General features: G+C 35.9%; 1 protein-coding gene across 13 annotated transcripts in view; it reads right to left on the bottom strand.

The window, feature by feature from the left end:
• FRYL (FRY like transcription coactivator) overlaps positions 1 to 14,255 on the bottom strand; it is a 241,156-nt gene that overhangs the window by 45,598 nt on the left and 181,303 nt on the right. For 9 of the 13 annotated variants that reach the window (XM_074324663.2, XM_019741013.3, XM_019741016.3 and 6 more), the window contains 11 exons: positions 13,402 to 13,570; positions 11,102 to 11,186; positions 10,457 to 10,569; positions 9,331 to 9,481; positions 8,561 to 8,664; positions 7,496 to 7,681; positions 5,900 to 6,104; positions 4,603 to 4,724; positions 3,317 to 3,507; positions 1,829 to 1,923; positions 168 to 772 (listed from right to left, as the gene is read on the bottom strand). In XM_074324663.2, coding sequence (XP_074180764.2) covers positions 168 to 772; positions 1,829 to 1,923; positions 3,317 to 3,507; positions 4,603 to 4,724; positions 5,900 to 6,104; positions 7,496 to 7,681; positions 8,561 to 8,664; positions 9,331 to 9,481; positions 10,457 to 10,569; positions 11,102 to 11,186; positions 13,402 to 13,570 — 2,026 coding nt within the window. The remainder of the gene's footprint in view (positions 1 to 167; positions 773 to 1,828; positions 1,924 to 3,316; positions 3,508 to 4,602; positions 4,725 to 5,899; positions 6,105 to 7,495; positions 7,682 to 8,560; positions 8,665 to 9,330; positions 9,482 to 10,456; positions 10,570 to 11,101; positions 11,187 to 13,401; positions 13,571 to 14,255) is intronic. The other 4 variants (XM_074324657.2, XM_074324664.2, XM_074324655.2 and 1 more) reach the window with 3 other exon arrangements.

The following is a 14,255-nucleotide window of genomic DNA, read 5'->3' as shown; positions in this document are numbered from 1 at the left end:
TTGATTTTCTGAATTCTGTTTTTGTTTTTACCAAAGATTTTAAGCTATCTCACATATTTAAAAAATGGTAACTGCGGAAAAGCAGATATTCGATTTCCAAACAAATGATTAGTTTACATGCAACTACATTCAAAAGCAAAGAGTAGGAGCAATTCTATTAACATCACCTGACAACTGGGAAGGATCCACCAGTGTGTGTTTGGAGACAGCAATGAGTTTACTGAGGAGATGCACGGTCATTTCTTGTGTGGATACTGAGGTAAAACCCTTAAGGAAGAGCTGCTGAAGGCCTGGAAAGTTATTCCATTTCAGTTTGCTTTGTACATTTTCAATCTTCTCTCGACTCTCTGATTTATCCAAAGGCAAATGGATAAGCAGTTTGTTGAGAAGCCTGAGAGCCAGGAGGTATTCGTATTCATAATCTGATTCCAATAAAGATGCTGCTATCCAAAAAATGGTGGCCATCAAGTTGGCAGGCTCAGTAGTGGGCTGCACATCATACAACGCTTTCTCTCTTAGAGAGGAAAGGCTTCTAGTCCTTGCTAAACTACTGCTATGGTTCATCCGTCCATCCATTATATCCAGTGTGTTACTCCGCCGCCGGTCACCTCTTCGGTCAGCAATTAAACTTAATCTCAAAGAGTTACTTCTTGCATTACTGTTATATCCCAAATAACTACTATTAATGGGACTTGTGCTTAGATTGAGTTGTCCAGTGCTTTTCCTGTTAGCTGCATACTTGTTTCCCATTATAGGATCATGGTATGAGGTTCTTTAAAAAAGAAAAGATAAGATGAATGCGTGCACAATCCCTTGTTTTGCCACATTAATTTTACTCTTGAAAACACTGAAAAGTGATAGCTGTTACTAGGAAGTAAGTTTATCTGACTGCTTTAATCTTTAAGTTTATCTGACTGCTTAATCAAGTTTGAGTTCTTTCCTCCGTACTATGTACTAAACAGAATGTACAGCAGGATCTTCTCCTGTGGCGATGTATTTCTTTTGAGTTGGATGAGGCTTGACTAGAAGCGAAAATGCTGTTATACTAATCACGGATAACTCAGCTCTGGGATTTAGCAAACATTACGTCCAAAGCAGACCTCATCCGTCTTATCCCCAAACTCAATGGTCCCAATGGCCCTATTTCAGTCAATGCGCACTTTCCAAAAGAACCAAGATCAGAAAGTTTTGATTTGTCCTTCTCCCACACATCCAATTATCATTGACTGAAAAATACTTAAGAATATTTTCTATATGTTCCAGAATGCCAATTTAGAGGAATATTAGATAAAATCTACTGGGGGAGAGTGGTCCATAAATAGATACATTTATAGCTTGTTAATTGATATTATTAAAATATAAAGAAAACACTGTGAGAACCCAAGGACGTAACAATTAGCACTTCCCTGGGGGAGTTAGAAAAGCTTAGCTAGGAGGGGATATTTGAGTTTGGACTTCAAAGATAAGTCATTCAGGGTTTGCCAAGGAAGAGAAAGTGGGAGGGAGGCAGCTCCAGGGAGAAGGAACGTATGTGGAAGGTGTGAGTCCTGAGGGACCTGGCCTGCTGGGGGGACAATGGGATGTTGAGTGTGGCCCGAGTAGCACATCTCTGGCCAAGACATTAGAGGAACAGCACTGCCACTTCTTAGCTCTGTGACTTTTCACATGTCCTCACTGTCTGAGGTTCATTTTTCCACTGGTAACTCATCTGATCTCCTTGGTACCATTGTCACTACCAGTATAAGAATCATATAATGGTATAGTTATACATATTTAGCTACTGAAGTTCAATATACAAATCTACAGATGGCCTGGTTTAAATTCTTACTGAGAAAGGGCAGAAAGAAGATCATAATGCTTCATGGTTTCAGCCAAAGTATCAATTGCCGATTCCAATGTGAGAAGAAGCTCAATCACAAATCCCTAGGAAAAAAGGGCAGACTTTAATTAATTATGCTGTGGAAAAAAGAAATTGCAATGGACTTCCTGATGAGATTTAAAAATAGAACACACTCCACATTAACATTACAAAATGATTAAACTCTTGAGCAACAAGATCTTGCTGATGAAAACTCATCAAACTAATGGTATAAATTGATTATAATGGCACCACAAGTCACCCAAAATTGCTTAGGCCAGAAATCTGGGAGCCATCCTCATTTCTTTCTCTCACATCTAAACCGAATCTATCAGTAAGTCTTGAAAAATATTATTTTAAAAATATATCCTAAATCTGATCCTCTTTCTCTTGTCTCCATAGCTTCCCTTAACCTAAGCTACCACCATTTCAATCAGAACTCTTACAATCACCTCTAAACTGACACCACTTTGCTTTCACTCTTGCCCTCCTAAGAACTCCACCCGACCTACCAGAGTGAACTTTTGAAAAGCAAATTGTACCTATCACTCTCCTCTCAAACCCTTTGGGTGGTTCCCGATCAATTCAGAGTAAAACCCCACCTCTCACCAGAGCCTACTAAATCTCACACGATCTAGGCCTGCATACCTCATCAATCTCCTGCCTATGATACCTCCATCCAATATACTCTAGACACAGCAGTTTGCCTGATTTTCCTTGAAAAAGCCTATTGCTTCTGTCTCAGGGCCTTTGTACTTGTTAGTACATGTCCCTTTGCCGAAAATGTTCTTCCCCAGAATCTCACAGGAGTCACTTAGGTATGTGTTCAAAAATCACCTTCTCTGAAGATCACATATAAAACTACTCCTTCTTTCCCATCATTCTTGAACCCGTTACTCTACCTTAATATTTTCACAGCATTTATCTCTAAGTAAAATTGTGTTATATATTACTGGTGGATTAAGGCTTACTTCCCCAACACAATGTGAGCGCCAGAATCCCAGAAACTTTGTCTTATCCACTGCTGTATGTCCAGTGTCTGTAACAGTGTCAATAAAATCATTCATCTGTACAGAGTTAAGTTTTCTACTGCAACATTTCACTTAATTTATCTTAGAAAATGAAATTCAATATTCTATTTTACATTTAAATTTACCTTCTTATCTCTTTTACTTTGTGGTCATCCCCGGATAATATCCAGGGCTCTGTGTGTGTGTGTGTGTGTGTGTGTGTGTGTGTGTAAATGTAAAGCTTTCTCTAGTAGTCACTATTTCATTTGATTAATATGTTATTAAATATTAATTTAAAAACTTTAATTCTTTGCCTGCTTGTTCATAGCTGACATAAATAATCCTACATGACCATGATCTTGCTCTACTTATAACAACCTACATTGAACACTAAGTCCCTGACTACAAGTAGATGCTCAATAACTGCTGAGGTAATTTAATGAAATACCTGTGCATCTTCTCCTGGGTCCCCTACAGTTTCCACAAGTCTGGAGAGAACATCGGAAAGTGTAGTTGCAGAAAGAGGCTGCTTTAGGGCCCTGAAAATCTGAAAGGATCTCCCGGCATAGTGCCGAGAAGAACAAGAAAGTGCTGTTTGCAGGGCAACCTCACTAAGATGATGTTCCAAATGAACTCCTTCTGTGAAAAAAAGAGGAAATAACAGATGGTTCTTATTTTTCTGAATCTAGGGGTTACAAGCAGAGGCTAACCATTTAAAACCCAGTGCCCAGCACAGTACCTACAAAACTAGGTAGGCACTCAAATGTTATGAGTCAATGCTTATTCTTTTCATTGAACGCGATCTGCATTTTAGACAATTCTTTATTCTTATCTCCAGGGAAGTAATCCTTGAGATTACTTTAGCCAGATCATGCTCTGCTGTGAGGGCTGTCCTGTGCAGTATACATGTTCAGCAGCGTCCCTGGCCTCTCCCCAACTATATACCACTATTAACCACTTGCCCCTGCCCCCCAATTGTGACACAAATGTGTCCACACATTGTCAAACATCCTGAGGGGCAAAACTACCCCTAGCTAAGAACCAATGCTTTAGACACATACATTTTTACTACAATTTTCAGAATGGTTAAATTTTAAATCACAGAAGGCTAGGCTATACCTGTCTAAAAAGAATTTTTAAGTTTGTCACCTCTACATATGTTCTTTAATGTAATTTTTTCATTTTACACAGTTGTATTGTCATTTTATGATACCATCATATATAAAACTAAGAACACCAGAATGTCACTAGCTGCTTTCTTATTTTTAAGTAATAACTTAATTTTTTTTTCAAACAAAACAAACCTACTGAGGGTGCCAAAAAAATGTATACAAGTGGACACTTTGGTCAACGTTGCTCAAGCAGTAGTTTGCCGTAATCAGAAGTGTCTGGACGCTGATGGTAACCACTTTGAGCACGTCTTTTAATTGCAGAAGTCAAACGTGACTTGTATTCATCTTTTGTCATTGGTATATATTGAGTATTACAATTGCAATAGTTTTTTCCTTTCTTAAACTGTGTATAATTTTTTTGGCACCCTCTGTATTATCACTTACAAGTTTAAAAAAAGGAAACCTGTCTAAAACTTTTCATTTTAGACATACCGACTGCCAACTTTTTCTTTTTTGCTAAAGATTATCAGCAAAAACAAACCATTTTTTTTGCTAAACATTTCTACATATTAAAATATCTCATGGAAAGTAAATATTATCTGAAATATTTATTGAAAGATACCTGAGCTTGACTGCTTAAAAACAGAAACCACATGTTTCAAAAATGTAGTTAACTGCTCAGCACTCTTTATGCTAGGATTCTTGGCAGAAACATCCTCATGGTTCCAAAGGGGCCCTCTTTTTCTGCAAACAGAGAACAGATATGATTCCCTTGGTTTCTAGCATATATTCACTGTTTTACTCACACTAGCCTAAGATGCACCTTTGCAATTAGAAAGGATAGTAGTTGAATAAATCAAACAGCACGTCACACAGTCACACACCTACCCTTATTATTTGTACATGGATAAATAATGAGTTATAGCAGGTAAGGGAATATCCAGGTTACATATAATTTCAGTCTTCCATCATTACAGTCAAATTCTCTGAGGTAATAGGAAAAGATGACAAATTTTGCCAATTGACAAGAATAGTAGTTACAGCCTATGTGGTTACAGGTCAAAACATAATTTGTAGAGGACAGACTGTATTTAGATTATAATGCAAAGACAATAATTTACTAGTGAAAACTACAGGGAAAGTTTAACACGATAATGTCCTGTTGATGCTCTGCCTTTGCATTCTTAAAGCCACCAGCTTGATTAATAAGGGTTAAGCCCAAAGTGCTCGGACAACCTTTTATGTGGTAACGCCGCCTCCACTCCCTTGCATCCTGTACATTGCTGTGAGGCTGATTTTACCAACATATTTAATTATTGTCTTCTACCTTCCCCATTCAGCTCAACGATTTTCAATAACGTCTTTCTTGAAAGATAAGAGATCTATAGTCTATGACCTAGGCGTCATGCTCCTCCAGTTTGAATTCTCCTAAGCCTTCTTGTCTAGAAACTCTCTTTCCTCAGCATTACAGCCAGACTGGATTATTCACCACTTCCTAACACACTTTGTTTTCTCATACCCCTGAGATTTTGCTCTTGCTGTGGAACACCAGCCCTTTTCTCCCCATCTATGTTTCTTCTTTTATGGTGCCTTACAAAAAGTAGACCATTAATAAATATTTGATGATTGACTGATTGGTGAAGTAGCTAATCAAAGTGGAATAAGTATTTAGAAAATACAGTATTCTCTTTGGGCACTTGGTATCCAGACACAATTAAAGTCCTTCTCAGGTATAACGGTGTGAGTGCAAAAGAAGAGTCTCTGGTGGCACCATAATTTTCTAAATATTGCACAATATAAACCTGCATATTTCAAATCAATGGCACTTCAGAAAAAAAATAGGGTTTGCGGTAGCTGACAAATGAAAGAACGACCTAACACATGTATGTCGCTGGAATGGTAAGAGTGGCAAATATTACCTTGAGGTAATGAACTCCATGAGGGTTTTGACTTTTCCATCCTGCTCTACTGAGATGTCGACCTCATTGAGGATAGTGGTGTGCAGATGGGAAATGGCCGCGCTGTTATTTCCTAAACTGATACTAGAAGAGGTAGAACTTGAGCTAAGCCCTGAGTCAGTCATAGGGGAGGGCTGGTAATCTGGTATAAAATCACTAACACCTGCTGAAAGAGACAGACTGTCATGAATACCAGAACAAAAGAATCTCTCACAACATTTAAAGAACTGAACTATCGTCCCTTACAGGTTATATTGGACATGTGAGGGACTCTGTCAGTGCTAGCTGACACAAATCAGTGCTCCTTCTGCTGGAGCCTCATAAGCACCAAATTACATCAAGTGAGCCCCCCACGCCTCCACCCCCTACACTGTTTCACGGGCTATTATAATATTAAAACTTAACTATTTGGATTTACTTTGCAGTTCTCTGCTGCCATCTGCTGAAGAAAGGCGAAAGTGGCAGTTTCCCAATATTTTGGTGTATTTCCTCAACATTTATTAATTAACTCAATCACATTTCTATGATGTGAACTGATTTTCAATTTTTTATGGAAAGGATTCTATACTTGTTGCTTCATTTTACTTAAAGAAGGGCAATTTCAAAGTCTATTTGCAATATTTACATATGTCAATTATTAAATAATTTTAAAGGTTATTACTAATGCCCATATTTACAAAATGGCAAAAGAGGCCTTAAAAACAAACAACAAACTATGGATTTTGAATAAGATGCTTTAACATAAAAAAGGCAGTAAACTTTATTCCATTTATCTTTTAATCATAGTTTTAAAAGGTGAGTAAGTTTCCTAACAACTGTTTGGGTTTTTTTAATTAACTATAGGGTATTAAGTAAGTAAATAACATGGTTTCAACTAAGCAACTTTAAAATTCCTTAACCCCGTATCTGACATTGTACGATTAGGAAGAAAAATAATTTTATTTCAATTTTTCAAAACAATTACTTTTCTAAATTATCTATTATTAACCTGAGGGTACTGAAGAATGGAATAAGTTACGGCTATTAGAAAAGAAGTGAACATAACTTACAAAGTAAAAAAAGAAAAGAAAAAAATTCACACCAACAGTGAAATAAATTTTATATTAAGTTTCCTTAATTTGGACCTCACTACTTCAAAATGTGTAATTTGAAACTTACTATACTTCAAAAATGTGTAACATTTTAAATGCAGTAAATATAATGAAGTGAATAAAAAAAACCTGAATTTCTTCCTTTGTCCATTTTTCAGATTTTGGATTAGAAGGACTCTAATAAAGTTCAACATCTTTTTCAGAACTAGTGCTTAATAAATTAAGCACTCTCATTCTACCTTCAGCTTACATGTTCAGAACTTTAAATTTTTTTACAAAGATCCTTAAAGACAATACAGACTCAAATACTCCAAATTGAATTCCTTTTACTGGTCAATAAATAATGTCAATTACATTTAAAAAAATGTACTCTAGTATTTCAAGTTTTATTTATTTAATTTTCACAACTGCACGATTGCACATTAATTATGATTCCACTTTCAAATTATACTGTTAAAGCAAGTACCTGTGAAAGTATAATCTAAGTGTGCAACTTGTTTGACTGTGAGCACCCTGGGCTCGTTAAACTCCTTGTTCCTGAGAAGGACAGAAGCAACAGTTCGGATGTTACTGTTGGATCCCATTACTATTAATAAGTGCAGAAGCAGGCGTTTGCAATGTTCATACACCTCAGGGTGGCAGTGGTCAAACCCTAAAAGGAACAGTAGAAAATAATCATCAGTGAAGAGAAATAATGAGAATCCATGCTACCAAACTCATATTTTAAAGACATGCAGAAGTTATGTAAACTATTTTGTGGAAGATGACATACTACATACAGTTTTCTTGGCCTACAGTCTGTGTACATTTTTACAATAGCCTACTGTCCTGTAGTACTAGGGACAATCAAGATAAATTTGCAACGGGTTTTATGTCTAAACTTTACTCATCTCTTAGAAATTGCTACATAATACTACAAGTAAATGAACTTTAAAAAGGTGGGCATTTTTGTGCCTAGCACGAATAGAAAGTCAGTAGATGTCTGATTACCAAAGGAATGAAGTAATACATATGTAAGTATGCACATCAGGAAAACTTAGGAGAAGAAGGCTATCTTGACTTGCTTCCAGACACCAAGGAGACAACCATACAAGGTATTGCTGATGTGATGGATGCCACATTTGTTGCAGAAGGCACCATGGAGTTTCAGCTGTAATAATCAGACTGTCCACAATTCAACTCTTTTGGGAAACACTCAACCCATTTCAATTTTCCATTTATCCTGAAAGTTTCCACCCCCAGAGGTAAATTATTCTTGCTACAGCTACAGAATTTTTCCTGCTACAGGATATGTGTGTTTGTGTGTATGTGGGAGGGACCATAAGATAGGAACAGGAATGGGGATTGACTTGCATATGGTTACAAGACAGACTGGGAATCACCCCCACTGGACCACATGTATTATAGTAAAAAGTTTTATGGAAATAACATAGAAAAAAACAGGAACAGAAACACGCAGAAACTTTATTAAAACCACAGTGCCTTTAAATTATCATAAAAATATAAAATGAAAGAATTAGATATTTATTACCTATAAAAATTGCATGAAGAAGAAGATGGAGGTAGCTTCCCCATTCCACCTTCACACTATGATCAATGATCAGGTCAGTCAGAAGGATCACGGCTATGTTACACCTATGACAAATAAGCGTAGTATTAATTATTTACTAGTGGAAACCTAGATAAAATCTTATGCAAATTACTTCAAGACTTTGGATTGTATTTTATGGAAAAATACAATTTTTCAAGAAAAATAGAAGAAAAGAAATATAGCCGAAGAAACCATTAAGTGATAGTTTTAGAAAAAAATATATCTGCTAAGGGCTCCTTGAAGTCAAGGGCCATATTTTCTTCATCTGCAACCCTAACACCTAGCACACTGCTTGCCACATAGTAGGTGTTCAGTACATGTTTGGTACATGAATAAACTGAAAGAAATGCAGTAACTGTTCTACTGTGATCCTGTTAGGTAAAATGCAGTTTAGCTCAATTCGAAATAATAGTGCCTACTACCATAAAATAGTATTTTTCCAGATGTAGTAACTGGGTCCCAGAAAGGTCAAGTAACTATGCCAGACACCCAGAAAAGCAGCAGCACAATTAGATTTAATAATATTAATGGTAAACAGTTAGAATTCTGAGTTTTCAGATTCCTGAAAATGTAAACACATCGACCTAATGTGTTGCAGTATCTAATGAAAGAAGATTGCTTTTATTCTGTGACGTCAGATAGCATACAGAAAGCTGAAAGGATTAAGCAGAATTTGGCTGGTATGAAATAGGAATGACGCTGTAGTCCACCTGTGAAGAGGTAATCCAGGTGATGATGTTTCAGGCAAGTAATCCACCAGTGGCGACCAGCAGCCTCCAGCTGGTGGGAAGGGCAGTGGCTCTCCTTGATTATGCTCCATCACTTTCAGTCGCCAATTAGAATAAAGTGGCATTGAATCACCTATCAAAATAAAATGATCTCATTTTCTACACCATCTACTTTCTGCCAATATAAGCAAACTCTAGTAAGACACCGACTATGTATATAGCATTGGAAAGTGATAAAAATAATTTCCCATCATTTTGACATATGTTTGCTAGGAAGACCTGGGTACGAATATTATCAAATTAAGCAAATCAGAGAGAAAAAGAGGTATCAATTCAGGTTCCATCCTTTAGATCTCAAAGCAAAACTGCATTAGCACTTCATTATGATTCCACAATTGATGTCCAAGACATGAGACCACATTATAGGTGAAGCTGCCTTGTAACAAGGGCTTTCTGGTAGTTACTCAAATCTAAATTTCCTGAGATAGGGCCAACACAAACCCATCTTAAAAGGAAATCTGCTCTACCGCAGTGGGGCTGCAGGGTGCAGTAAAAAACGCCATCAGGAAATATGAATTCTGTGTGACGTGGGTAAGTCACTTAACCTCTCTGGACCTCAGTTCCATCATGTGCAAAATGAGGAGATTGGACCAGATTATCTTCAAGGTCCCTTCCAAGTCTGAAGCGAAGGCCTGTGTTTCTATTTTATACCACCTCAGTATTAGAGCAAACGTGGGTAGATTATTCACTTTGCAATTGCAAGGGAGAACTTTCTGGTAAAACATGAATGCATGGAGAAAGAGCAAACCTGTTCAAAAAAGCATCCCGTTGCCAGCGCCTGTTCTATGATGCTTTCTATGAACCAATTCTTAAGTTCCTTTGGATTTATCCATAGGGAACCGAGCTTTTAAAACAAATTTCCCCCACTTAACGTTTCTTCTTAAAATCAAGACATTTCAGATTATGTTGGAACACCACTAGTGGCAGTTAAAGACTCTTCTTAAACACAATTTATTGGGAAAAAATGTATTTACTAGCATTAATACAATTAAATAGTACACCTCGCCCACTGTAGTTATTAAAAAAAAAAACGTTTGGAATTTATTACTTTTTTCTTCTTCATAAGATCCTCCAGAGCTGCTACTGTATCGAGATTCTAGTCTGTGATGTTGACGATTTAAATGACTGTTTAGTCCTCCGTAGATGTCGAGGTGCACATAGCTACGAAAATGATCATTGTCATTAGTCACAGTTCACAGTAAAATGGCATTTGTACTGCAGGTCTCACTTTCTATGCTCAAAAAAGAACACAGCATGCAAAAAATATTAACAAAAGTTTACTCTGCTATATGTTAATTCCACCTTACAAATCAAAAGCTTAAGCTTTTAAGTCAATTATTTCTACCTGCAGATTTTTCTTAAACTGTTGTGGTAATAATGTTCTGGTGAAACCTCTTTTACGTAAAACCCACAGAGTAAATGTTCATTCAGATAAGTAAAAATGTAAGCAACACAAAAGGTGACTGACCATACGCCACCCACTCATCCATCAGGGCGTGTAAAAGAATCTAGCATGTTAGCATCTTAAATGATGAAACAGTTCATGTGGAGAATTTCCAAAATGGAAACATACTTTGTCACTAGAACTCTAACACAATAAAATATACATTCCAATGCAAAAATTATCATTTATTCTGATGACAATCAGTATGTGTTAAACTCAATTGCTAATGAAGAACCGAGAAGTACTTACCTCTCTTCAATACTCTCTTTTATCGGCTTATTATCAGGATTGCCATCTGTGGGAGCTATCATTGTATTGCTGCTGGAAGTAGTTCCTGTAGTCAGAAATAAAACAGTACATTTAAATCCTGGAATAATGCAGTAAGAACAAAAGACATCAAACTAGAGATACCTAACTCCACTAAAATGAGAGCAAAGTAATTTTTAGAAAGGAATGTACTCATAATGATCAAGAGGGAAAGGAGACAACAGCAACAAGATTTTGGATCTTGGAAAACAAATGGACAAGTAAGTAATAAGTGTTAAGAAGGCTGAAACCTAAGCTGGTAGTGGGGGAAACCAAGAAGGTTTCATATCTATATTGTTGCAAGTTCAAAAGGTTCAGGAATTAGTGGCATCAAGTACCTCTGGAAGTAGCGGTTGAAAGTGGTGCTAAAAATGGCAAGATTAGTTGAAAATCTATTTCAGAAGTAGGTGGTCCTATGATCTACCCCTTTGCTTCTTTGAATTGGGTAGCTCTCTCTCTCTCCACTCCCAAAAGTCTTTTCTGATGAAACTAAATCAGATTTCTCAACTAGGGCACACTATGTCCAATTGAAGGAGGAGGTACTTCACTGAGAATAGGGAGATTAAATGAAAACATACATACTAAAATTTGAGATTGTATCCCCTGCAACCTTCTTAATCTATATGGCTACCAGAGGGCTTGAAGACTGGTGTGTGTGTATGTGTGTGTATTATGTGCATTTGCGCACACACACGCCCACACACCCACCCCTACACCCTCTACTTCAGGCATATGACTCGTAGAGTTTTCTCTGGGAAATTGATTAGTCCAAGAGAAAAGACCTATAGATTTTTATGTCAATGAGATCATCGTACAACAAATGACAAAGTCAACAAGTTCCATACAGAAAATCCAATCAACTCTTTATGAAAAAAAAAGACCTAGAATTGGTAGGCTTTTAAAAATTTTTAAGAAATTTATTTTTTGTTTCATTTTTTATTTTTTAGTTAACAGTTGACATTCAACATTATATTAGTTTCAAGTGTACAGCATAGTGGTTGGACATTAATATAATTTATGAAGTGATCCCACCAATAAGTCACCTGGCCCTATACATAGTTATTACAATATTATTGACTATATTCCCTATGATGTACTTTACATTCTGTGACTATTTTGTAACTACCAATTTGTACTTCTTAATCTCTTCCCCTTTTTCACCCAGCCCCCCAACCGCTCTCCCATCTGGCAACCATCAGTTTGTTCTCTATATCTATGAGTCTATTTCTGTTTTGTTTGTTTGTTTATTTTGTTCTTTAGATTCCACATGTAAGTAAAATCATATGGTATTTGTCTTTCTCTGTCTGACTTACTGCACTTAGCATAATACCCTCTAGGCCCATCTATGTGGTCGCAGATGGTAATATTTCTAGAATTGGCAGGCTTTTGCTAAGACAAATCAAAGCAAACAGCACTACTGAAAAAACAGGAACTTTTGCTGGGAAAAGAAAACTTTATCAGATGTAGAAGAAGATAGTTCAACCATGAAACATGAAGAGAACATTCCTAAAGAAATTCTAATAATAATAATAATAATAATAATAATAAAACACTCTGGAATTAAAATCATTCTCACAGATATGAAAGATTCAATAGAAGTATTATTAGAAATCCCCTAGAAAGTAGAACAAAAAGGTTAAGAGATAAAGAACATAACAAAAAATAAATTACAAAGATATAATTAAAAAGATTTCTAATTATACAGATGTTATTAACATGCCCAAAACGTTTAATATAAACTGAGTGACAAAGTATTTCATAAAAATTTAATCTACAAAGCCCAGATATTATATCAGTTTTCAATGGAAGTTATTCCCTCAGGGACATAGTTTCTTCAACTCAAAATATTGTAATAATTTTATGTATACACATAAGTATATACACTCACATAATTGGATACTATGTGTAATATATGCTAAAATAATATAAAATTACAGAGTAATTTCAATAAGCGTTTTCTATATTTAACATACTAATTATATTCATTAAAAAATGCATTAGTTATATAAGGATATTCCCACTCTGAATAAGTATATAAATGTTTCCCTCTATAATATTAAGTACACTGTCAAATTTCTTTACTCCTATGAGGGATTACAAAGTCTTGTCAAGTTAATCACCATACATGATTCATGCTTGCTTTTTTCTTGATGATGATGTTTAAAGCAAACGCTTGCTAAAATACACAATTAGGTAAAGCTTCACTTTTGAGACAAAGTAATCAGTTTTATATAACATCTCACCTGAGGTGACAGAAGGGATTTTATAGCTGGAAGTGATGCGATAATATGGGGGATTATCCATGTGAGTGACTCCTGAACTGACAGGATCGGTCAGCTGTAGTTCACTCACTAGTTCTTCTAGCAACTGCATTGTTTTGTCTCTACCTAAATATACAATAACTTTCTTCACCTGTCACGAAAGAAATCATTCAGAAAAGAAAAAGCAAAATTTTTATTTCATAAATTTGTCTTGAGAAAAATTTTATCACAGTAAGTTCAATTTTAATTGGTAGATGAATAAACACAATTTAAATTTGATTATAACACTGATCAGCATTAAGACATTAATCAGCTTTATAAATACTGTCCTCCCTCTAACCCTCAACACTATATCTTATTAGGATGACCTGAATATATTAACAGTTTCCACAACATTATCTTCTTCCTTTTACATTTTCACATTTTTCCTTTTTAAAGAAAAGCAAAAGATAATTGCTTTTCTATAAATCAGTTTCTATTTCTAACGGAAAAGATTTCAGTTACTATTACCCCACCTTTTCCTCTTATTTTTAGTCAGGCAGCCTTCAAGCCCAGGATTTATCTTTTATTTTGCCTTCCCATTCTCTATATTCAACCCAGCAGTGTAGAGCGGTGATTAAGAGCAAGTATGTAGAATGAAACTGGAACCCAAAACTACAAACTGGATTGGAATGCAGATCTAACACTTACTAGCTGTATGATCTGGAAAGTTTTCCATTCTGCAAAATGGGGACAATAGCACCCACTGCATTCTTCATTCATTAGGATTAAATAAGTTAAGATATATGAAGCACTTTAAAAATAACTAGTACATAGGATGAGTTGAATAAGTGAAA

Source organism: Rhinolophus sinicus, chromosome 1, assembly GCF_057876585.1.
Source record: "Rhinolophus sinicus isolate RSI-liver-muscle chromosome 1, RSI-T2T, whole genome shotgun sequence".
In the NCBI taxonomy this organism is placed as follows: Eukaryota; Metazoa; Chordata; class Mammalia; order Chiroptera; family Rhinolophidae; genus Rhinolophus; species Rhinolophus sinicus.
Note: the sequence above shows the minus strand (reverse complement) of the source record. Positions and strands in the feature narration are given on the sequence as shown.